The sequence below is a fragment of the Copadichromis virginalis genome, linkage group LG22, assembly GCF_057382275.1.
Source record: "Copadichromis virginalis isolate Kocher_CV1m ecotype Utaka linkage group LG22, C_Virginalis_male_GT1.1, whole genome shotgun sequence".
Classification (NCBI taxonomy): domain Eukaryota; kingdom Metazoa; phylum Chordata; class Actinopteri; order Cichliformes; family Cichlidae; genus Copadichromis; species Copadichromis virginalis.
Genome location: NC_140638.1, coordinates 25,732,696 through 25,757,908, shown reverse-complemented (window position 1 = coordinate 25,757,908; position 25,213 = coordinate 25,732,696). Strand labels below are relative to the sequence as shown.

The 25,213-nt window shown below is 43.3% G+C and overlaps 1 protein-coding gene and 1 long non-coding RNA gene across 2 annotated transcripts; both read right to left on the bottom strand.

Annotated features, from left to right (window-relative positions):
* Positions 1-16,445: 16,445 nt before the first annotated feature.
* LOC146683470 (ubiquitin carboxyl-terminal hydrolase 37-like) lies at positions 16,446-19,586 on the bottom strand. The gene is made up of 9 exons (XM_085445705.1): positions 19,308-19,586; positions 19,093-19,216; positions 18,856-19,007; positions 18,651-18,750; positions 18,434-18,510; positions 18,148-18,256; positions 17,480-17,537; positions 17,154-17,311; positions 16,446-17,067 (listed from the first exon to the last, which is right to left on the bottom strand). Exons 1-9 carry the CDS (start codon positions 19,409-19,411, stop codon positions 17,062-17,064), a joined length of 888 nt encoding a protein of 295 aa, XP_085301831.1. The 5' UTR covers positions 19,412-19,586; the 3' UTR covers positions 16,446-17,061.
* Positions 19,587-21,215: 1,629 nt separating this feature from the next.
* Positions 21,216-23,001, bottom strand: LOC146683469 (uncharacterized). Its single transcript, XR_014917430.1, has 3 exons — positions 22,826-23,001; positions 22,646-22,731; positions 21,216-21,290 (listed from the first exon to the last, which is right to left on the bottom strand). It is a non-coding gene; the product is annotated as an uncharacterized LOC146683469 (long non-coding RNA).
* Positions 23,002-25,213: the final 2,212 nt, after the last annotated feature.

The following is a 25,213-nucleotide window of genomic DNA, read 5'->3' as shown; positions in this document are numbered from 1 at the left end:
CTTTATTGGTCGTCTGTATTTCCTGTACACAAAGTATTAAAAGATGTAAACCTCATAAAGTGTCTCTGTTGCTTCCTCCTCTGTAACAGCTGTCAATGTTTCTTCATTATTTTCCTGCAGTAAAGAAATAAACAACATTGCTGTTCTACTGTAAACTCATATAATCTGTGGAGTATTACTCACAACTGCATGTTGGTCTGGCTCAACAGGAGGCTGCACCAGATGCAGTACACCATCAACTGATAGAATATGAGGTTTATACAGGTCACTTATAACTTACAAGGGACCAAATGGCAATTAACAAACATACCAAGCACCTTACACTTCATTGTCATTATGCTCTCAAAGACAACCAAGACTGAGGGAAGGCAAAATCAGTCGGAAAATAACTTCACTACAAAATAATCCATTATGGTAAAGAGTTTATCAAATGAATGAGTAGCACTGCAAAGGTGACTGTGAAGAAAGGATGTATGCACATCATGTATTATTTTGAATTTACCCCTTATGTAGGCACTTGTGTCTTGCGGGGTTATTGACTCAGAGGATGTCCCCGCAGAGATGCCTTCGGCCACAGGGCGCCCACTGTTTTGGCTGAGGGCCAACTGCTCAGCCTCTGTGAGTGGTGGTGGTGGTGGAGGACCCCCACCTGTTTTTCGGGCCTCCACTTTTTTTCTGTTGGCTATAACGGGCCACATTTGAGCATACAGAGTAAGCAAATATGTACTTGTAATGTGCTCAGATAATTTCAATAAGTGCTTACAGACAGAAAATTAATGTAGCCTCTAACTGCAATTGATTTACATGGGACAAACTGACCAAGCACTGTGGCTCATAATACAATTACACCTTACCTGTTTGGACTATATTTTTATATTTCATTTTTACTTGCTGCCAGGCACGTTTGGGGCCTGTTGGGTTGCACCTGCGCTCACATCACATCACAAAATAAAATGTATAAAATAACAAATAAAATAACATATGATAAAATAACGTGTTAAATGGGTGGAAATCCCTAGATCAATGTTTATATTAACACTCACGCATTGACTCTGTCGGCTATGTTTTGCCGTGCATGCTCACTTTCTTTTGCAGCTGTGGCTGCGTTACTTTTTTCCGCGGAATTTGCATGTTATCGGCATATGCTGCCATCAGAATTTCGGCCTCAAGCGCTGTAAAATACATTGACCGCGCCTTCTTTCCCTCCGTCTCCATGGTGACTCGCTTAATCTGTGCTCCACTGATCAGGGCTTTATGTATCCTCGTCCGCGCGCTTCACTTGGGGTTAAAGCAACTCCGCGTTGACTGAACTACTTGTTATCAGCCTTTCTGAAACCGAATATTCCGAGTTGGACAGTTCGGGGTTACTCAACCCTGCGTATCGTTTTTCACTCTGAGTTTTCTAAACCGGCTTCCTGAAACAGGGCCAAGGTGGCAGAGCAGGTCAGCCACTAATCAGAAGGTCGGTGGTTCGATCCCAGGCTGCATCCTGGCTGCATGCCAAATATCCTTGGCAAGATACTAACCCCATGTTTGCCTACTGGTGGTGGTCAGAGGGCCCGGTGGCGCCAGTGTCCGGCAGCCTCGCCTCTGTCAGTGTGCCCCAGGGCAGCTGTGGCTACAATGTAGCTTGCCATCGCCAGTGTGTGAATGTGTGTGTGAATGGGTGAATGACTGAATGTAGTGTGAAGCGCTTTGGGGTCCTTAGGGACTAGAAAAGCGCTATACAAATGCAGGCCATTTACCATAAATCTCACATTTGATGATGGACCACAGGTTCTCAATGGGGTTCAGATCAGGTGAACAAGGTGGCCATGTCATTAGTTTTTCTTCTTTTATACCCTTTCTTGCCAGCCACGCTGTGGAGTACTTGGACGCGTGTGATGGAGCATTGTCCTGCATGAAAATCATGTTTTTCTTGAAGGATGCAGACTTCTTCCTGTACCACTGCTTGAAGAAGGTGTCTTCCAGAAACTGGCAGTAGGACTGGGAGTTGAGCTTGACTCCATCCTCAACCCGAAAAGGCCCCACAAGCTCATCTTTGATGATACCAGCCCAAACCAGTACTCCACCTCCACCTTGCTGGCATCTGAGTCGGACTGGAGCTCTCTGCCCTTTACCAATCCAGCCACGGGCCCATCCATCTGGCCCATGTTAAGGTTCAAATATTGAGGAAGGAGAGTAAACACAACCATGGTCCAGAAGAGCTTGGTCAGACAATTGATTTTAATGAATACACGCGTGGGAAGACCAGTTCCGTTCGCAGACAGGGCTGATCTCCGACTTAATCAAAGCATAAACAGATTTTTTATACCATCAGGGCTTGAACTTACTGACGCCCCCCTCATCAAGACTCACTCTCATGTCATCAGTCCATAAAACCTTAGAAAAATCAATCTTGAGATGTTTCTTGGCCCAGTCTTGACGTTTCAGCTTGTGTGTCTTGTTCAGTGGTGGTCGTCTTTCAGCCTTTCTTACCTTGGCCATGTCTCTGAGTATTGCACACCTTGTGCTTTTGGGCACTCCAGTGATGTTGCAGCTCTGAAATATGGCCAAACTGGTGGCAAGTGGCATCTTGGCAGCTGCACGCTTGACTTTTCTCAGTTCATGGGCAGTTATTTTGCGCTTTGGTTTTTCCACACGCTTCTTGCGACCCTGTTGACTATTTTGAATGAAACGCTTGATTGTTCGATGATCACGCTTCAGAAGCTTTGCAATTTTGAGACTGCTGCATCCCTCTGCAAGATATCTCACTATTTTTGACTTTTCTGAGCCTGTCAAGTTCTTCTTTTGACCCATTTTGCCAAAGGAAAGGACGTTGCCTAATAATTATGCACACCTGATATAGGGTGTTGATGTCATTAGACCACACCCCTTCTCATTACAGAGATGCACATAACCTAATATGCTTAATTGGTAGTAGGCTTTCGAGCCTATACAGCTTGGAGTAAGACAACATGCATGAAGAGGATGATGTGGACAAAATACTCATTTGCCTAATAATTCTGCACTCCCTGTACATCAGAAATTTCTGTGGTTATACCAAGTATGGACTGTTTTGGTGAGATAACAAATCTCCTTTTTAAAACACTGAAAATTACCTCCATTATATTTTCCCACCAATCCCGAAGTGCCGAACAGCTCCATAAGATATGTAAAATCAAAGCATTTTGACCATCACATCTCCAACATTCGTCCGTAGAGGCCAGGTTCCATTTATACAATTGTTGCGGTGTTCGATGCCACCTATGGATTATCTTAAATTGAATCAATCTACTGCCTGTTTCTTTATACATAGTATTAATATTTTGAAAACATGAATCCCATTCAACTGAAGATATGTCCAATGCCATGCCCTGGGCCCAGTAGCCCTTAACTTTAAGGAGAGGGTCAGCTGACCGTTCTTGCAATAAGTGATAAATCTTAGAGGTAATGCCTTTACCCAAGGATGATCTTGAGAGCAGGACTTCCACAGGGCTGCCCACAGGACAACTCAAAGGGGTTCCCAGCCACTATTTGGACATATCTCCAGAATTGATTACGCTGCAACTTATATAACTCCACAATTTTATCAAAGCTTAAAAAACATTTAGTCCCACAGTCAAATAAATCTGATACATTAAGGATGCCTGCTTTACGGCACTGTAACCAGTCAACCGATGTCCCTCCAATTAAAATTATTTTATTACTCCATAAGGTTGCCGAAGGTGATTTAATAAAGTCCCAGCGACCTGCCCTATGTAATTTAAACCACAATATCTTTGCAATTATAGGATGGGTAGTTTTATGACTGGTATCAAACAGCTCCCTCCAAGGAGAAATACCGCCATTAACTTCCGTCTCTATATGGGACCAGATGGGTTTAACTGGTGCAGTAGGTAACCAAGCTCTAAGTTGTTTCACGTTCATCACCCAATAATACCATTGGAAATTAGGCAATGAAAAACCTCCTTGTTTTGCACTCGCTTGAAGTTTCTTAATACTTAAACGATGTGGTGAGCTATCCCAAAGAAACTGCCGCATTAAAAAGTCTAGATCTTTGAAATACTTATCTGGAATGTGTAATGGAATATTAGATAAAATATAAAAGATCATGGGTGCAGTCATCATCTTAATACAACTAATTTTACCCCATATTGTGAGACACACTCTGGACCATCTACCAAATTCCATTTTTATCCTTTCAAACATTGGCTCCATATTTGCTCGAACCATCTTAGTGTAATCCGAGGTAATTTGTATCCCCAAATACCTCAAACCATTCACGGACCACAGAAACTCCCTGTCACGGCGAGTGAGATAAGCCGTATAAAAATAATAAATGAGGATCCAATCGCAGGCAGTAGTGGAGGAGTGAAGGTGGTTTATTGGACATGAAATAAATATAGACAAACAGCAAATGGAGCACAAACTAAACTAGACTGGAGACAACTAAACTACTGAATACGAACCGGAACTCAAACATGAAGCAAGGTGGACGACGGTACAAGATGGTGACGGCAGGGAACACACGGATGAAACATGGTGGGAAAACACAGACGGACCAGCAACTACAATGACAGAGGACACGACTTAAATACACACAGAGAAACACAGGGGAATTACACACAGGTGGTGGACACAGCTGGGAATAATCAACAAGACGAGACAGAGGTAAAACTGAACACACTCACATGGGACGCAGACCTTCACAATAAAACAGGAAACGAGAACACTACACCAAGACGCAGACCTGACACTGAGAGACAGACAGAATGACACATGGAACCTGAACTAAACTAAACGTGAGATACAACCGAGAACAAATCCTTAAACATGAATAAACAGAAACATAGAATTCTAATAATAATAATAATAATAATAATAATAATAATAGGGCAGCACGGTGGCACGGTGGTTAGCACTGTTGCCGCACAGCAAGAAGGTCCTGAGTTCAATTCCAACATCAGGCCGGGGTCTTTCTGTGTGGAGTTTGCATGTTCTCCCCGTGTTTGCGTGGGTTCTCTCCGGGTACTCCGGCTTCCTCCCACCGTCCAAAGACATGCAGCTTGTGGGGATAGGTTAATTGGATAATCCAAATTGTCACTAGGTGTGAATGTGCGAATGAATGTGAGTGCGAATGGTTGTCTGTCCCTGTGTGTTGGCCCTGCGACAGACTGGCGACCTGTCCAGGGTGTACCCCGCCTCTCGCCCTATGACAGCTGGGATAGGCTCCAGCGCCCCCCGCGACCCTGAAAAGGACAAGCGGAAGCGAATGGATGGATGGATGGATGGAATAATAATAATAATAATAATACTCATAACGCCCAAAACCACAACAAACATTCAAAAATAAACTAATCAATCAAAACTCAAAATACTGGGTCGAAACTGACCCAGAACCATGACAGTACCCCCCCCCCCCCCCACCTCCAAGGGCTGGCCCCCGACAGCCCCAAACAAAAAGACAGCAACAAAACAGAGCACCAGACCAGGGTGGGTGGAGGGGGTCAAGGAAGGAGGGTACGAAACCAAAAACAAGGGGCTGAAGCCGAACCAGATGAAGGCGGAGCTGAAGCCGGACCAAACGAAGACGAGGCAGGGCCAGGCGGAGCCGGACCAGATGAAGGCACGGAGGCTGGACCAGGCGTGGATGAAGGCACGGCAGCGGGACGGCTGCGGAACCAGACAGTGGTGATGCTGCAGGCAGTGATGCTGCAGGAGGTGATGTGGATGCAGGCAACGGTGTAGAAGCCACAGGGGATGATTCAGCAGGTGGTGGCTAAACAAACTTCCCCGGACCGTCAGCAGACGTGAGGATGTGCTTGCTGGGTCCTCCAGGACCCCCAGCAGACGAGGCATGGTGCTGGGTGGGCTCCTCAGACCCACCATCTGACTTGGCTTGAGGCTGGACGGGCAACTCGGGCCCCCCAGCTGACGACAGTTGAGGCTGGCTGGGTTCTCCCGAACCCCCAGCTGACGACACTTGAGGCTGGCTGGGCTCCTCAGGCCCTCCAGCCGACGAGGCAGGATGCTGGCTGGGTTCACCTGAACCCCCAGCTAACATGGCTTGAGACTGGACGGGCCCCTCTGGCCCTCCAGTGGAAACAGACACTGAAGCAGCAGGCACAGAGACCTCTTCCAGTGTGGACACTGGCTGGGACTGAGCAGCACAGTGGCTAGACTCAGGCAGCAACAGTGGGATGCAGTCCTCAGAGGGCTGAAAGTGTTCCCCAATACACTCAGCAGAGGACGGAGGCGGACGGGTGAACTCACTTGAACTCTCAGGGGGTGCTGAGAGCTGAGACTGTTCTGGTGAGTTCTCCGGTGAGGCTGCTGGCGCTGGCGTCTTGACCTCTAGGGGTCCAGAGTTGGCTGGTGACTGACACCCAGCCTCTGGGGAGGCCCTAGAGGGAGCAACTGTCTCTGACATGGCCAGCTTAAGAGAACCAGCAGATATTGTGGTGAAGTGTGTTCCCTGCTTTGAATGAGATAGTGAGGATGGTGGCTGAGTAAACGAGCGGACAGACAGCTGAACTGGTGGCGACAGAGCAATAGGCAGCGAAGCGGCTACAGAGTGACCTACAGGTAGCGGAGACGACTGTAGTGGAGTTGTAATAAGTGGTGGAGTGGGTGACTGAACTGAGGGCAGCGCGGCTGCTGACTGAACTGAGGGCAGCGCGGCTGCTGACTGAACTGAGGGCAGCATTACAGGCCTGGCATTTGACTGGGATGGAAGTGAGGATGGGACAATGGAGCGGACACGGTCATAAACATGGAACGAGGGTTCAGAACAGGCAGTCTTAGAAGCTATGGCCATGGGTGAGAAATCATTGTTATCCTCAGTAGAAACACAAAAAATTGCGGTAGCGGCGGGGGGGTGTAGGTGAAGCTCGTGGAGAACGAAACTCTGCACGAGCGGATGCAGAGAGTCCAATAGCCAGGGATAACCGGAAATAAGGTGTTGTAGGTTGGCTTCCACAGTGTAAAGAGAGGCGTCTCCCTCATGCTCTAACCACTGGTTAATTAATCTAGAAGCAGAGTCAATAACGGCCTCCCGAAGCTCCCTGGGTGGACTGAATGCCGCTGGATCCATAGCTGGCTGGTCCGTACTGTCACGGCGAGTGAGATAAGCCGTATAAAAATAATAAATGAGGATCAATCGCAGGCAGTAGTGGAGGAGTGAAGGTGGTTTATTGGACACGAAATAAATATAGACAAACAGCAAATGGAGCACAAACTAAACTAGACTGGAGACAACTAAACTACTGAATACGAACTGGAACTCAAACATGAAGCAAGGTGGACGACGGTACAAGATGGTGACGGCAGGGAACACACGGATGAAACATGGTGGAAAACACAGACGGACCAGCAACTACAATGACAGAGGACACGACTTAAATACACACAGAGAAACACAGGGGAATTACACACAGGTGGTGGACACAGCTGGGAATAATCAACAAGACGAAACAGAGGTAAAACTGAACACACTCACATGGGACGCAGACCTTCACAATAAAACAGGAAACGAGAACACTACACCAGACCTGACACAGAGACAGACAGAATGACACATGGAACCTGAACTAAACTAAACGTGAGATACAACCGAGAACAAATCCTTAAACATGAATAAACAGAAACATAGAATTCTAATAATAATAATAATAATAATACTCATAGCGCCCAAAACCACAAACATACATTCAAAAATAAACTAATCAATCAAAACTCAAAATACTGGGTCGAAACTGACCCAGAACCATGACACTCCCAACTGTTTAAATAAAGTATGGGGGCAGTGTCCTGACATAGGCATTGCCTCTGATTTATCCCAGTTGACGCGATACCCTGAAAGCAGCGTAAAGCTTTCTATACATTCTAATAGGGCTGGAATTGACTTCCCAGGCTGGGTCATAAGTAACAACACATCATCTGTATATAATAGAAGCTTATGTTGACTATTACCCATCGAAATTTCAAATATATTTACATTATTTCTCAGTTTTTGTGCCAAAGGCTCTATAGCAATTACAAAAAGACCGGGGCTAAGGGGACAACCCATTTTTGTGGATCTCAGTAAAAGGAATAGGTCTGATATGAGCCCATTCGTCAATACTCGCGCTGAAGGCGAATCATATAATATCTTTATCCACCTAATAAAATTGTCACCAAAACCAAACTTTTCTAATGTCTTAAACAGATAATCCCACTCAACACAATCAAAAGCTTGTGCAGCATCCAGCGATAGGGCCACTGTTGGATATACTGAATCATATACATAATTTTGCAAATTAACCAACCGCCTAATATTATCTGAACCATAGCGGTTTGGAACAAAACCAGATTGGTCTGCATGAATTATTTTCGCCATTACTACTTTTAATCGACCCGCTAAGACCTTTGCCAAGATTTTTTGGTCAGAATTCAGCAAAGATATGGGGCGGTAACCACTTGGGTCTAAAGGGTCTTTCCCAGTTTTAAGAATAAATGTTATAAGTCCAGAGTGCATTGACTGAGGTAATGAGCCTACTTTGAACGCCTCATTATAAACATCGAGCAACAGGGGACTTAACATATCCTCAAATGCTCTATAGAAATCCAATGGTAACCCATCTAATCCTGGAGCTTTATTAAGTGGCATACTGTTAATTGCACGGGTAATCTCCTCCACTGTAATTGGAGCATCTATAATCTGCTGGTCAGTAGTAGAAAGCTGTGGCAGGTTTAAATCAGTAAAGAATGCTTCGAATTTCTGTTCATCTAAACTCCCTTGTGTAGAACAAAGATTATTGTAAAAGGCCCTGAATCCATCATTTATATGTCTAAAAGAAGTTAAAATAACCCCATCTGATTGTCGTATGCCTGGGATATGGTTCATACTGTCTTTCTGTTTAAGACGGTATGCTAATAAACGACTGGGCTTTTCTCCCATTTCCCAATATGCTTGATTAATGCGAAATAAAGCGTATTCTGCCTTTCTGTTGTACAGTACATTCAACTTATATTTAACTTTAACAATTTTATTCAACGTAACTCTGTCTTTTGTATGGGAATGTACTGCCTCAAGTGCCTTTAATTTGGCTTCTAACGTAATGATATTCTTGTTAGCTGCCTTCTTTTTAAAGGAAGCGTAAGAAATTGTCCTCCGCCTTAAGTATGCCTTCATAGCATCTGTCAATGGAAAATTGTATTTAGTAGTCAGTATAATCTTTTAGTGATATAAGTTTGCATATGGTAGAATACTGCTTGTAGTTATTTGTATTAGGAAATATTTAACCATGTATGCTTAGAGGCATATAATTAATTGTGTAGTGACAGGATGTGTGATCTCTAACAGGCTGCAGGCTTGGTGTGCACCCCAGGAATGCACCCCCACGTCCTGGGAGCATGAGAGGTTGCACCTTGTTTTATTGTTTTAAAATAGCTATGTCTGTTTTAGTCTAAGTGCCTTTTGTTTAGATGAACTGCTGGACTTCCCCACCGTGTTATCTAGGGTGAACCATCTAGGGTGGGGGAGACTACCCTCTTTGTGACCAAGGATGTACCTTTTGTGCTTTTATGTATATGACCCTTTGACAAGCAGTAACACACACACACACACACACACACACACACACACACTGAAGTATAAAATAAAGACAAGGGCAAAGCTCAGCGCGAGTCTCAGTCTGGAGGCTGCCCTTGCTAGCAAGAAGTTCTGTGTGTTTCTCTTCTCTGAGTCTTTACTGAAGAAGTGTTTTAGAATATTTTCCCTAACAGCATCCCACCAAGTAGCCAATGTAGTGTCCTCTCGATTATTTGTCTGTTTGTAAAATTGTATTTCATCGCTTATCAATTTAATAAACCCAGAGTCTTTAATTAAGGACACATTTAAATGCCATCTGCGGCTTTGAGGAATCTGTAAAATATTTCCAAGACATAGAAAAATTGGCACATGGTCCGAGAATACTATATTAGATTAGATTAGATTAGATAGAACTTTATTAATCCCTCGGGTGGGTTCCTCTGGGAAATTCGATTTCCAAAAAAGCACAGCACCGACAGAAGTTACAGAGTTACAGAATATTATATATATATATATATATATATATATATATATATATATATATATATATATATATATATACATATATATATATACAACTAGTAGCTCAGTGTTCCAACATTCGAAAGAAGGGACTGCTCTCACAGCTAGAGATTGACGAGGTACAACACAAATGCTACGGCAAGGAGGAGTCAGGACGCCAGGTCAGGGGGGAGATATCATCACCCCCACCCGAGATTGGGTACATAGCCCCAAGTGCGATAGGAGAAGGATCGTTGAGTGCAAGAGGAACTGACCTGAAAAATAGGATCATGGCCAAGCTTGAAACCTGGATCCCCCGTAGCCGGTTACCAAGATTACGTGAAGTACCCTCAGAAGGTCTGCTAGATGATGTTAATGCAGCACTACGGACAATACCTACAACCACGGTTACCGACACTAACAAGCTGATCTACAATACGGCAGCAGTGATCAGTGAGATGCTTGGCTACAAGTTGAACAGCCACAAGGGGCAGTACCCTCCATGGAGAAGGAGGCTAGAGGGCAAGATCAAAGTAGCACGGAGGGAGGTTAGCCAACTAACGGAGTTGCAGAAAGGTGCGACAAATAAGGTGCCTAAGAAATACAGCAAGCTGTCCATACCTGAGGCCTTGGAAACTGCCAAGCAAAGACTCACAGCCTTGGCCAGCCGCTTGAGGAGGTACACCAGAGAGATAGAAGGCAGGAGAATAAACCAGCTGTTCTCCACAGAACCAGCAAAGGTGTACTCTCAGTGGCAAGGGAACAATAAGAGAACAGCACCACCAAGGCTGGAGACAGAACAATACTGGAAGAGCATATGGGAGAAGGATGCAACCCATAACGGCAATGCTCAGTGGCTAGAGGATCTGAGGGCAGACCACAGCGACCTCCCTGAACAGGGTCCAGTAACCATCACAGTGGCAGATATCCAAGAAAGGGTCTCCAGTATGAAGAGTTGGACAGCACCAGGGCCCGACATGGTTCACACCTACTGGCTGAAGAAGCTGACTGCACTCCACGAGCGTCTGGCAGCACAAATGAACCAGCTGCTAGTTAACGAAAGACACCCGGAATGGCTAACTGAAGGCCGGACGGTCCTGATCCCCAAGGACCCCAAGAAGGGACCGGTCCCCTCCAACTACCGACCAATAACCTGCCTCAGTACTACATGGAAGCTCCTGTCAGGTATCATATCGGCTAAGATGAACAGGCACATGGGTCAATACATGAGCGGGACACAGAAAGGAATTGGCAAGAATACCAGAGGTGCAAAACACCAGCTACTGGTAGACAGAACAATCAGCCGAGACTGCAAGACCAGACTGACCAACCTGTGCACTGCCTGGATTGATTACAAGAAGGCCTATGACTCAATGCCCCACAGCTGGATACTGGAATGCCTAGAATTGTACAAGATCAATGGGACCCTAAGAGCCTTCATCAGGAACTCAATGGGGATGTGGCGTACAACACTAGAGGCCAACTCCAAGCCCATAGCACAAGTTACCATCAAGTGCGGGATCTACCAAGGAGATGCTCTGTCCCCACTGCTGTTCTGCATAGGCCTGAACCCCCTCAGTGAGATCATTAACAAGACTGGCTACGGATACCGACTACGGAACGGAGCAGTTGTCAGCCACCTCCTGTACATGGATGACATCAAGCTGTATGCCAAGAGTGAACGAGACATCGATTCACTGATCCACACTACCAGGCTATACAGCAATGACATTGGAATGTCGTTCGGACTGGAGAAGTGTAGTCGGATGGTAACAAAGAGAGGGAAGGTAGTCAGAACTGAGGGGATTGATCTACCAGAAGGCAACATTGCAGACATAGAGGACAGTTACAAGTACCTGGGGATCCTGCAGGCAAATGGGAACCATGAAGAGGCCGCTAGAAAGGCTGCAACCACCAAGTACCTGCAGAGGGTCAGGCAAGTCCTGAGGAGTCAGCTGAATGGTAAGAACAAGATCCGGGCCATCAACACATACGCCCTGCCCGTGATCAGATACCCTGCTGGGGTAATAAGCTGGCCAAAGGAGGAGATAGAAACCACTGACATAAAGACAAGAAAGCTCCTTACCATGCATGGAGGGTTTCACCCCAAGTCCAGCACCCTGAGGCTGTACGATAAGCGGAAGGAAGGGGGCCGGGGACTGGTGAGTGTCAGCACCACAGTCCAGGATGAGACAAGGAACATCCAAGAATACATTGGGAAGATGGCCCCAACTGACCGAGTGCTCAGTGAATACCTCAGGCAGCAGAAACCCAAGAAAGAGGAGGGAGACGAGGAACCATCATGGAAGGACAGGCCCCTGCACGGTATGTACCACCGGCAGATAGAGGAGGTGGCTGATATCCAGAAATCCTACCAGTGGCTGGACAAAGCTGGACTGAAAGACAGCACAGAGGCACTAATCATGGCAGCACAAGAACAAGCTCTGAGCACAAGATCCATAGAGGCTGGGGTCTATCACACCAGGCAAGACCCCAGGTGCAGGCTGTGTAAAGATGCCCCAGAGACAATCCAGCACATAACAGCAGGGTGCAAGATGCTAGCAGGCAAGGCATACATGGAACGCCATAACCAAGTGGCCGGCATAGTGTACAGGAACATCTGTGCTGAGTACAACCTGGAAGTCCCGAGGTCAAAATGGGAGATGCCCCCAAGGGTGGTGGAGAATGACCGAGCTAAGATCCTGTGGGACTTCCAGATACAGACGGACAAAATGGTGGTGGCTAACCAACCGGACATAGTGGTGGTAGACAAACAGAAGAAGGCGGCCGTAGTGATCGATGTAGCGGTTCCGAATGACAGCAATATCAGGAAGAAGGAACACGAGAAGCTGGAGAAATACCAAGGGCTCAGAGAAGAGCTCGAGAGGATGTGGAGGGTGAAGGTAACGGTGGTCCCCGTGGTAATCGGAGCACTAGGTGCGGTGACTCCCAAGCTAGGCGAGTGGCTCCAGCAGATCCCGGGAATAACATCGGAGATCTCTGTCCAGAAGAGCGCAGTCCTGGGAACAGCTAAGATACTGCGCAGGACCCTCAAGCTCCCAGGCCTCTGGTAGAGGACCCGAGCTTGAAGGATAAACCGCCCGCAGGGGCGTGCTGGGTGTTTTTTATATATATATATATATATATATATATATATATATATATATATATATATATATATAATACACACACACACACACACACACACACATATATATATAAATACAGAGACAATATAAATAAAATATACGAAGGGGATAAATAGAATAAATAGGAATAAAAATAAAAATACAAGTGAATTGCACATTTCAAGAATTGCACATTTCAAGTATTGAGTCTATTGCACCGTTGACTATTTACAAAAGTATTGCACAAAAGGTATTGCACAGTGAGGTGAAGAGGCACTACAGCTTAGTTACCAATACTTGAATCTATAGAGTTATTCACTAAGGCTTCAGAAATAAGAAAGTAGTCGATTCTACTATAAACATTATGAGGCGGAGAGTAAAAGGAATATTCCCTGCCTTCTGGATGCATTGTCCGCCAAATATCATTCAGACCTAAATCTGAGGTCATCTGCCTTATGGCAACTACAGATTTACTCTCTGTGCCTCTCCTAGGAAGTGATCTATCTAGGTCTTGATCCAGTATTTGATTAAAATCTCCTCCTACCACTATTTGTGCACCTTCTAATTCCAAAAGATACTGTGACAGGTTGTGAAAAAAGGTGAGTATGTCCGCATTAGGTGCATAGATATTACATAAAATTATTGGTGTGTCCAGTAGTTGTCCATAAACCAATATAAATCTACCTTCCTTATCTGTTATTACTTTTGTTTCAGTAAAGCTAACTGCTTTATGAATCAGAACCGACACTCCCCTACTTTTACCAGTTCCAGGACTGGAAAAGACTTTACCTACCCAGGAACATTTAAGTTTTAAGGCTTCTGACTTACACGTGTGCATTTCTTGAATAAAGGCTATATCAACTCTTGATAACTTTAGATATGTTAATATTTTCTTCCTCTTAATCCCGTTATTCAACCCCTTAACATTCCAGCTGGCTATTTTGAAATCTGTGTCTATCCATGTTATATGTTGTCTCCTTGACCTGGAGACAACATATAAGATGACACCGCCATGGACCTCAACCTGCAGGCTTTGTGTTACCCGTCTCTTTATACAGGAGCATGTAGGGGTGGACTGCCTTTTTATTTGATTACCCTTTTCTCATGTTTTTCTTAGTTAGGGAGATAAGACATTGTCATTTGGTTTTATTCTTTTCATAAATAAGTTTTGTACATCCTTTAGATACGGTCCCTTTTGTTTGTTGTTTTGGGGTCCACCCCGAAGCTATAGTTCGCTCCTTTCCTTTGTTAGAATTCAATCACTGTGAAAAAAAATCACCATCAAAATTGTACTGGTTGTGTGATGTGCTGCTTGGGGTCAGACAGGGGTGGATCACCCTTATATTATGGTCTGGCCACCCTTAGAAAGGCCATAACACTAAAATGAAAATTAAAACTAGACTTATAACTGGCTGGTGTCCTTACCAGTGACCTTGGGTCTGAACTGTGGGCTCCTCTTTCCAGGTGTTCGTACTGCCTGAGTGGGACCAAGATGTGCTGTCTTGCCTCTTTTGGGTTTTCTGCATGTTTCTGGCTCAACATGCAAGTATCCACTTCTTGACGTTCGCTGTTGGTTGCAGCCACTTGAGGTTTTTGGGCTCATTTGGGTTCTCAACACTGGGTGACTTTGATGGGAGTGAAAGCATCCTCACAACATAAATCACCACACTACCTGCTTTTGTTTCAGAAATTTTCTTTATCCTTGTTAACATGTTTGGGTACTGGGTTTACCTGTAATGCATTTTGTGCTCCAAAAGCTGTTATTTTGTGCAGCTGTGCTCCAAAAGCTGTTAGCATGACCTTTTTTATCATTAGATTGTGCCACACCAGCACCTGAGAGAAAAGCTTTGAGTTTGATTTTGTGTTTGTGTTTTGCAGGCACTCAGGAGAATAAGTCATGATGTTTCTTGTGTTTGTCATGTTAGTATCTCAGTGCTTGTCAATCACCAGTCAACAGTGTCACCACTGTGAACAACATCCTTCGACTGTTCGAGCCAAAACCTTGGAGAAGTCCCTGCAGCCGCTTCAAAACTCATCACTGAGCTCGATCTCTCTTTTAACACGCTGGAGACAACAATGAAAGATGACTTTCTTTCAGATGCTGCTTTGACGGCTTTGTTCGTGAATAACAACAGAATCAAAACCATCCATGAAGAAACATTCACCCGCTGATTAATTTGGAGAAACTGGACTTCCACAAACCAGTTGGAGACTTTGTCTTCTGGATGGTTTCAGAACCTGATTTCTCTCCACTATTTCGATCTTTTGGGAAACAAATATACAACACTGGGTCCGGGAAACCTTTTCCTGCCACTGAGGAGCTTGAAGACCCTCCATTTTTGAGGAGCTTTCCTTCAGTCTGTCAGTGAAAGGGATTTTGTTGAACCTTGAAACTGCCGTGACCCTGTCCAAAGACCAGCTGGCCACCTGGCCGGGTCAGTCATGGATATTCACAAATACCCCATAGTACTGGTGAAAAGAAATATCGAGGGAAAATCCATGTTCAGACCATGTTCAGTGTGTCGTGACACTTGCACGATGGAAGAACACACCCACTTGTTGGTGCCAGAAGAGCCACTGAGAAATTATTGTTTTAGCTGGCTCATTACAAGTCGATGGCTGCTCACCTGGAGTAGGATAAAACTCTGGAGCGAATAATTGCCCGATTTTACTGGACAGGAAACTGTTTTAGACTTAGAGCTTTTTATTGTCATTGTGCAGTTTCTTGCACAGTGAAATTGGGTAAGTGGAGAGCATAGAGCCGCTGTATCTGTGCGCACCACCGTCTTGCATTTTTTGCATGTTTGGCTGGTGTCACTTTTGGACTTTGCTACCTGTAGCTAAACATTTGCAGCTAAATCATTTATTTAAAAGCAGAAGCTGCAACTGATCGAGGGAATATTTGTCTGAAAACTTAAACTGAACTCCAAGGGTACCATTGCTCCAGCTCACCATCTTTACCTGAGTGAATCAGTTTGTTGAACAATCTAAATGATTCAGAAACTTCTGTGACATCAACTTAACTAAGGCTCATTACAAGATTCACAAAACACTGCTGAATACTTTTAATATTTTTTTATTAGTTATTTTTGTTTTTGTTGTTATTTTGATTTTAATAAAACAAAATAACATAAAGAATTAAATCATTTCTTTGGTTTTTTTTTTATTTAATTTATTTTACAAATAAATTAATAATAATATTAATAATAATAACAACAAATTAGTGCTGTCAGTGTTAACGTCATTTTACCTAATGACGTTAACGCTGACAGCACTAATTTGTTGTTCCCAGAGAGCAAGCCAAACACTGGTCCAGAAAAGGACGATCTCTAGTAGATTTTGTTTTAACCTCCTAGGACCTGGTGTCCACATATGTAGACATAACATTTTGGGTTGTCTAGACCAAAATACAAAATTTTGCTCTTCAAAAACCTGATATCCACTTATGAGGGAGGACATGACACTGCCACTGTTCAATCGAAATTTAAAATGAATGTCCTCATATGTGGATCTCATTCTTTTGAGAAACAAAAAAAAGATAGTCTGAATCTGATGTCTTGGTTTTTACCTTCATCGGGTCCCAATCAACCTAAATGGCACAGAGGAATTAAAAATGCATGCCATGAAAGTTCAGGTCTTAGGAGGTTAAAAATGTCCCTGCTGATGAGACCAGTGAATGTGGGGCGACGGTGGCAAGAAAAAACTCCCTCCTGGAGGAAGAAATCTTGGGAGGACCAGGCTCTCTGGCAGGACCCTCCCTCCTGAGGGCAATACTTACCTATACTTGTCCTCCAGTGTGCGATGGTGGGCTGGGACGACTGCTTTTCCTTCTCAGCATGATGATGACCTTAACTTCCTTCCTTCCTTCCATTTCCTGTTTCAGAACTGAGAATGAAGACAAAACTGGTTAACAAGGTAACAGGACATTTAAAAATTCTCTCACTTCAGGATGAGATGCTGTGTCTTCTTACGTTTCTCTTGTAAAACAGGATGTAGGCCGACTGCTGCTGTTCCTCACAAACTGCAGATCCAGTTGTGTGGAGCACCTGTGCGTCATTATAGGTGAGCCAGCGATCTGATGTAGAGTGCTGACTCTCCTCAGGATGGACAGAACTACAGATGTAGTGTCCTGAAATCACATTAAGACAAATGAATCCAACTTCTGGAAGTCAACTGATTCAAGCAAACAGTGATTTTGACTTAGTGCTTCTTAGAACATCAAAAGCTTTTGTGTGTGAGTCCTTCACTGAAAAGTAGCAAGTTTCATTTTCTGTTTGTCACAAGTCTGTTGTTTTACCTGACTCTGTGCCTCCATAATGACTGATGATGCTGCAAAGACTATAACAGCCACCACCCTGAGAAGGAACAAATCCAAAGAGTGTTAGTTTCATAAAGTCTCACATCAGTGCCATAATTAAGCTGATTTGCTGAGGCTACGTCCACACTAATGCGTTTTCGTTTGAAAACGCATCGTTTTCTCTCCGCTTTGACCTCCCGTCCACACCGAGACGGCGTTTTCCTCAAGGAAAAACACAGCATCTTGAAAACGCTCTCGAAAACGCATACATTTCAAAACGGAGTTGTCCCATCGCAGTGTGGACACTCGAAAACGCAGACTTTCTAAAACGATGACGCATTTTGGTCATGTGATGCAGTCATGTGAGCAATTAAACAAAGATAAGCCGAGTGCATTAGACAGCAGTTGTTTTGATTGCTCTCAACTTTGACAGCCCTAAAAAAGATTAATATCAGTTTGTACATGCTCCGGATAGCTTTTCTTCAAATTCTGTAATTCTCACTCACTTTTGCGCATGCGCAGGACTGGAACGTAAGCGTTTTCGGCCGTTTCAATGCAGACGCACAACTATTTGAAAATGACTGAAAACGCCAGTGTGGACACGGAGTTTTCAAATCTATCCGGGCTAGTGTGGACGTAGCCTGAGACGTTCTGCAGTCTGTTTTTACCTGATTGGATGGCACCACCAAGTCCCTCTGCAGCCTGACGGGGTCATCCACCTTCTTAATCTTGTAGGTTTGTGTAAAGCCAAACCTCTTCAGATGCAAGATCAGAACTCTGGCAGAAAAGAAAAAAAACACAAACAAGGTAGAAAATAAGAAGAATGAGTGTCAAACACAAACAGAAGATGGGAGAAAACGACTGCTCAAGTATTGTCTCGAAGAACTCTGATATTTGATGCGCCACAGTTTGGAAACCTGGTCAGTCGATCAATTCTGATGTGACCTTACTCACCTTGGCAGTGTATCAAAAGACGACTTCAGTTCTGAGGCCGTCCCTCCACAATCACAGCGAAATTCTATTTCTTGTTCCTGAACAACAGCACAGAGAAGACAGGCTTTATGGTAGAAAGAAATCTCAACATATGCACACACACATGCACACAAACACTAACAAAAAAGGTGTGTTAAGATCGCTGATACGACAACTCTATTGGAATTTGTGATCTTACCTTCAAGTATGTCTCTAACATGTTTATAATAGACCCCTCTGGAACAAGGTCTAGAGACAAGCTGGTGAATTCCTCTTGCTGTGATGATTGGTGACCGCAGCTACACATTTCAGGAGTAACGTAGTTAAAGTAAAGATCAGGTACGTGGAAAAGAGGTATATGAAAATATTGCAACCAGCTCTGCGTTTCTGAAAGACAGGCTTACCTCTTGCATGTCCTCATGTTTTCCATTTTAAAAATGTGATGGTCTTCTACTGGGCAGCTATAACTTTGGCCCAGGAGAGCTGCGTTCCTCTCCAGGTGAGGTGTGAGCCTTTTGACCTCATCGAGGAATAATGTTAGGAATTCATGAGCGTCCTGAAAGAAAAGCAGAGAGATTTAAAACAGTACATCAAAATCAGAAGGTAAAGCAAAAAACGAAATGTCCAAATAGCTGACGCACTTTCTGTGCACTGCCGGTGTATTCAGGAGCTTGACTGCTGAATGCCTTCTTAAAAGCTCTTAGGTGGTGATCTTTAAGGCCATAATCTGTTGACTCGTGACAGTCCCTGACATCAATAAGCCTTCTGTAGAAAGGAAGGGTAAACAGACATTTCTGCTGTTAGATCTCTTTGTTCTTCAGGTTTTTGAAGAAAGTAGAAGGTTGACGTAGCGCACCTTAAGAGCTGAGCTTCTGGATCTGTGCTCCACAAAACCCCCTGACGCCTGATGTCTCTTATGAACTCCTCAATGTTGAGGAGGCTCTGCAGGCAGGAGTTCATGTAGCAGGTGTTTCCGATGTTTGGAAACCTGACACACACGCGCAACGTTTACAGTATCAGTGTAAAATAATTCATTTTCTCCACTTTGACAAAGTGAGTCTTTGTGCACCACGTGTACTCACCCGAAGCAGTCTATAGTCCCAGTTTGACTTTCTATTTTTTTCCCACCGCATGCTACACTGCTCCAAAAAGGTAAAAACACAAACACAAAATTAGGAAAGATGTCAAGATTCTGAGCAGTGTATGCGCATGTATGCATGAGCTTTGAAGTTGAAACATTTTGGAGGACGTCCAAAAGTAGTAAAAAAGATGTAAATACACAAGGTGGAAGAAAAATGCCAATAAAAGGGAAATAAAACAGCTCCAACTAAACCACTGCTATAAATATCTCCAGCAGCATTAAAGAGCGGCGCATTTCTTTACCTCTGATGAGACGTAGAAGGAATTTCCTTCTCTGCCACGTTTTGTTTGTGTAATTTCTGTTTAGAAACAAGAAAACCAACATCAGTAATGGCATAAAACAAACATACCAAGGGAGTCTCTCCATGAAAAGTGTCCAGTTAGAAAATTTGGTATTATTTCATATTATTTATCACTTTAGTGAGCTGTCAGCTCATGAAGCAGATATATAGGAATATCTTTAAATAAATTAAAAACAATTTATTCATGCTTTAAATTGAGTTTTAAAGTTTGTCCTATGAAATACAAAATCCTTCATTTGGTTCTGATCAAAATTCAGTTTTTACAGAAATCATCCATCAAGCTTCATTAAAAGATTCAAAAATGCTTATTTACCATAAAAAATATTTAGAGAAACATCCTGCAAGTCTCTTCAAACTTACCTTTCTGTGAAAAAAAAAACATTTAAACATCTTTGAACTTGATTTGAGGACATGGATGTGCTAAATTGCTCTTAATTCTTCGCATTTAACTGTGATGAGTAAATGCTTGATGACAGTGACTCTTTCCATAAAACATACCTTCCAGAATTTAAAAAGAAACCAGCGACACTTTTTTTGTGTCTTCACAGTGTTGCTCTCTGCCTCTGCATCGCTGTCAGTTTGCTGCAGAGGACGAACAAACATAAGTTTATTAAAAAAGTAAAGTCACTTTAAATTAACAAGTGCAATTTAAAGAGAATGTGCATTTCATATGTTTCGTGTAAAAGCAAACCGAGGAACAGCAGAGGTGTCTCCATTTTCTCTTCTTCTTTTGACCATTTTCAGCAACACAAGCATCCGGGATGCTGATGAGGACAAAAGTGTAAATGTTATTTTTCAAAGTGGAAATTTTTAACAAGGAGTACATGCTGGAGATTGCAGATAAAAATTAATAACTGTAATGGAACAAAATCATGTATTTTGTACATTTACACTCTACATTTTCAAACGCTAATCTCTGAATCAATAGAAATTATAGACAAGACTAGAAGTAGTAAAAAAGATGTAAATACGAAACACCAATAAAAGGGAAATAAAACAGCTCCAACTAAACCACTGCTATAAATATCTCCAGCAGCATTAAAGAGCGGCGCATTTCTTTACCTCTGATGAGACGTAGAAGGAATTTCCTTCTCTGCCACGTTTTGTTTGTGTGATTTCTGTTTAGAAACAAGAAAAGCAACATCAGTAATGGCATAAAACAAAGTATATGGTAAGAAAATACAATATCCTTCATTTGGATTCAAAATTCAGTTTTTACAGAAATCATCCAAGAAGCTTCCTTAAAAGTTTCAAAAATGCTTATTTACCATAAGAAAACATTCATAGAAATGTGCTGCGAGTCTCTTCAAACTTACCTTTCTGTGAAAAAGAAGTTTAAACATCTTTGGACTTGATGTGATCGCAGCCAAAATCTCCTCAGCTTTGCAAAAGTTCAACTGAAAACAAGCAGTCAAAGGTTGTATATTTATAAACTTTCAGCATAGAACGTTCATACCCTGAACAGCAAACATCAGCATTATGATGTATGGGGCTCATTTGCATATTTTGGAATGTATGCTCATTTGAACTGTATGGTGCTCGTCTCCAAGCAACTGCTACAAAAACAGGTCAAGTCAAGTGGCTTTTATTGTCATTTTAACCACGTGCAGAGGTACTGTACAGAGTGAAATGAGACCGCGTTCCTCCGAGACCCTGGTGCTATATATGACATATACGGACAAACCCAGGACTACATAAAGTGCAGTGTGCATAAATTGCAAAAATAAACAAGACAAAACAGTGCAAAACTAGACAGAACAGGACGATACAGACACAAGACAATGGAAATGTGCAAAATGCTGAGTATTGTGCAAAAGTAACTTGGTGTCTGTATGTATGTGTATGAGTGTGAGATACTGCAGATAAGTGCTTGGTAGTGACATGTGTGAAGGTGTGCGTGTGCCAGTGCAGTCACTGAGTGTTCAGGGGTCTGACGGCTTGTGGGAAGAAACTTTTCCGTAGTTTGGTAGCGAGGGCCCGGATGTTCTGGGACCTCTTTCCAGAAGGCAGCAGGGTGAAGAGTGTGTTTGAAGGCTGTGTGGGGTCCTCCAGCAAGCGGGTGTTATAAGGAGGGGAGAGGGACTCCAATGATCTTCTCAGCTGCTCTCACAATCCGTTGTAGGGTACTGCGATCTAATACGCTGCAGTTACCATACCAGACAGTGATGCAGCTACTTAGGATGCTCTTGTTAGTCCCACTGTAAAAGGTGGTGAGAATGGATGGTGGGAGATGGGCTTTCCTCAGCTTCTGCTTGAAGTAGAGACGCTGCTGGGCCTTCTTGGTTATGGAGCTGGTGTTGAGGGAGCAGGAGAGGTTCTCCGCCAGGTGGACACCAAGAAATCTGGTGCTCTTGACGACCTCCACAGAGGATCCATTCATGTTAAGTGGGCAGTGATCCCACTGTGCTCTCCTGAAGTCAACAATCTCTTTTGTTTTGTCCACGTTCACAGACAGGTTGTTGACTCTACACCTCTACAGATGGCCCGCAGTGCAACCCTTCAGCTTCCTACTAGATTCACCTATATACAAATTTAAAGACCTAGGAGACTTACTTCTCGTCACAGAGTTGTAGCATTCACAAGATTTTCAGAAAACTTGAACACTATTAAAGTGGTTAGTGAGACTCCACATCTGATAACAGTATAACACACTGCTTATTTATGTAAAATTGTCATCAATAAATGTGTTCAAAACAGAAGCTACACTGGCTTTAAAAGTTTTTGTTAACTCTGACTACCTGTCTGCTCTTACCTGTTTCTTTTGCTCTCTGCTGTCTTCATCCTCCATCCAACTCTACATTGTATTGTTAGGGATGACATGATGAAACTGAAGGGTGTCTGGGCACCGAAAAAAGAAAAGAAGAGAGATTGGATTAGGCTGCAGCTGGCGTGCCATTCTCTCACTTCAGGATGAGATGCTGTGTCTTCTTACGTTAATCTTGTAAAACAGGATGTAGGCTGAGTGCTGCTGTTCCTCACAAGCTGCAGATCTAGTTGTGTGCAGCACCTGTGCGTCATTATAGGTGAGCCAAGGATCTGATGTAGAGTGTGGACTCTCCTCGGGACGGACAGAATTACAGATGCAGCAGCTGCTTCCGATGTATGGAAACCTGACACACAAACAAAAGTTTACAGTATCAGTGTAAAATAATTCATTTTGTCCAGGTTGAGAAGGTGAGATTTGGTCCTTGTGCACCACGTGTACTCACCTGAAGCCGTCTGTAGTCTGAATTTTATTTTCCATTATTTATCCACCGCCCAAATGTTTCACTGCGCTACTGCAAAAAGGTAAAAACACAAACACACAATTAGACACTGAGCACTGGATGTGCATGCATGCATGAGCTTTGAAGTTTAAACTTTTTTTTATAATCAACAATTTTTATTTATTTCATTTTAAACTTCAATAACAGAGCTTAAGGATAACTACATAAATAAATAGTTTAAAAAACAAACAAACAAAAACAAAACACAACAACAAAAAACAAAACAAAGGGAAGTTATCCTATTCTTTCTTCGCACACCAATTCCCACACCACCACTCTGTCATTACTCCTCTGTTCTTCAAGTTACAGAAAGCCAGCTTGTAAAGGGGGACCAAATACAATCATATTGATGCAATTTGTCTAATAAACCATAAGTCACTTTTTCGTAAGACGCCAACTTAGCCATTGTCTTTAGCCACTCTTCATAGGGAGGGGGGGTTCTTTTTCCGCCAATGTCTTAGCAGGACCCGTTTGGCCGTAGTAAGAGCCAAAATAATCCATCTTTTTGTATAACTGGAAAAATCTACAGGGAGTGCAGAATTATTAGGCAAGTTGTATTTCTGAGGAATAATTTTATTATTGAACAACAACCATGTTCTCAATGAACCCAAAAAACTCATTAATATCAAAGCTGAATGTTTTTGGAAGTAGTTTTTGTTTTTAGTTTGAGCTATTTTAGGGGGATATCTGTGTGTGCAGGTGACTATTACTGTGCATGATTATTAGGCAACTTAACAAAAAACAAATATATACCCATTTCAATTATTTATTTTTACCAGTGAAACCAATATAACATCTCCACATTCACAAATATACATTTCTGACATTCAAAAACAAAACAACAACAAATCAGTGACCAATATAGCCACCTTTCTTTGCAAGGACACTCAAAAGCCTGCCATCCATGGATTCTGTCAGTGTTTTGATCTGTTCACCATCAACATTGCGTGCAGCAGCAACCACAGCCTCCCAGACACTGTTCAGAGAGGTGTACTGTTTTCCCTCCTTGTAAATCTCACATTTGATGATGGACCACAGGTTCTCAATGGGGTTCAGATCAGGTGAACAAGGTGGCCATGTCATTAGTTTTTCTTCTTTTATACCCTTTCTTGCCAGCCACGCTGTGGAGTACTTGGACGCGTGTGATGGAGCATTGTCCTGCATGAAAATCATGTTTTTCTTGAAGGATGCAGAAGAAGGTGTCTTCCAGAAACTGGCAGTAGGACTGGGAGTTGAGCTTGACTCCATCCTCAACCCGAAAAGGCCCCACAAGCTCATCTTTGATGATACCAGCCCAAACCAGTACTCCACCTCCACCTTGCTGGCATCTGAGTCGGATTGAGCTCTCTGCCCTTTACCAATCCAGCCACGGGCCCATCCATCTGGCCCATCAAGACTCACTCTCATGTCATCAGTCCATAAAACCTTAGAAAAATCAATCTTGAGATGTTTCTTGGCCCAGTCTTGACGTTTCAGCTTGTGTGTCTTGTTCAGTGGTGGTCGTCTTTCAGCCTTTCTTACCTTGGCCATGTCTCTGAGTATTGCACACCTTGTGCTTTTGGGCACTCCAGTGATGTTGCAGCTCTGAAATATGGCCAAACTGGTGGCAAGTGGCATCTTGGCAGCTGCACGCTTGACTTTTCTCAGTTCATGGGCAGTTATTTTGCGCCTTGGTTTTTCCACACGCTTCTTGCGACCCTGTTGACTATTTTGAATGAAACGCTTGATTGTTCGATGATCACGCTTCAGAAGCTTTGCAATTTTGAGACTGCTGCATCCCTCTGCAAGATATCTCACTATTTTTGACTTTTCTGAGCCTGTCAAGTTCTTCTTTTGACCCATTTTGCCAAAGGAAAGGACGTTGCCTAATAATTATGCACACCTGATATAGGGTGTTGATGTCATTAGACCACACCCCTTCTCATTACAGAGCTGCACATCACCTAATATGCTTAATTGGTAGTAGGCTTTCGAGCCTATACAGCTTGGAGTAAGACAACATGCATGAAGAGGATGATGTGGACAAAATACTCATTTGCCTAATAATTCTGCAC

What these genes read in the sequence shown, in the direction of transcription:
- LOC146683470 (XM_085445705.1), bottom strand. Translation starts at nt 19,411, where the DNA reads ATGAACTCCTGCCTGCAGAGCCTCCTCAACATTGAGGAGTTCATAAGA. An exon ending in CCAGAAGCTCAGCTCTTAAG is followed by an intron (nt 19,217 to 19,307) that starts GTGCGCTACGTC and finishes TCCTTTCTACAG; the next exon opens with AAGGCTTATTGATGTCAGGG. An exon ending in TTATGGAGGCACAGAGTCAG is followed by an intron (nt 17,312 to 17,479) that starts GTAAAACAACAG and finishes ATGTGATTTCAG; the next exon opens with GACACTACATCTGTAGTTCT.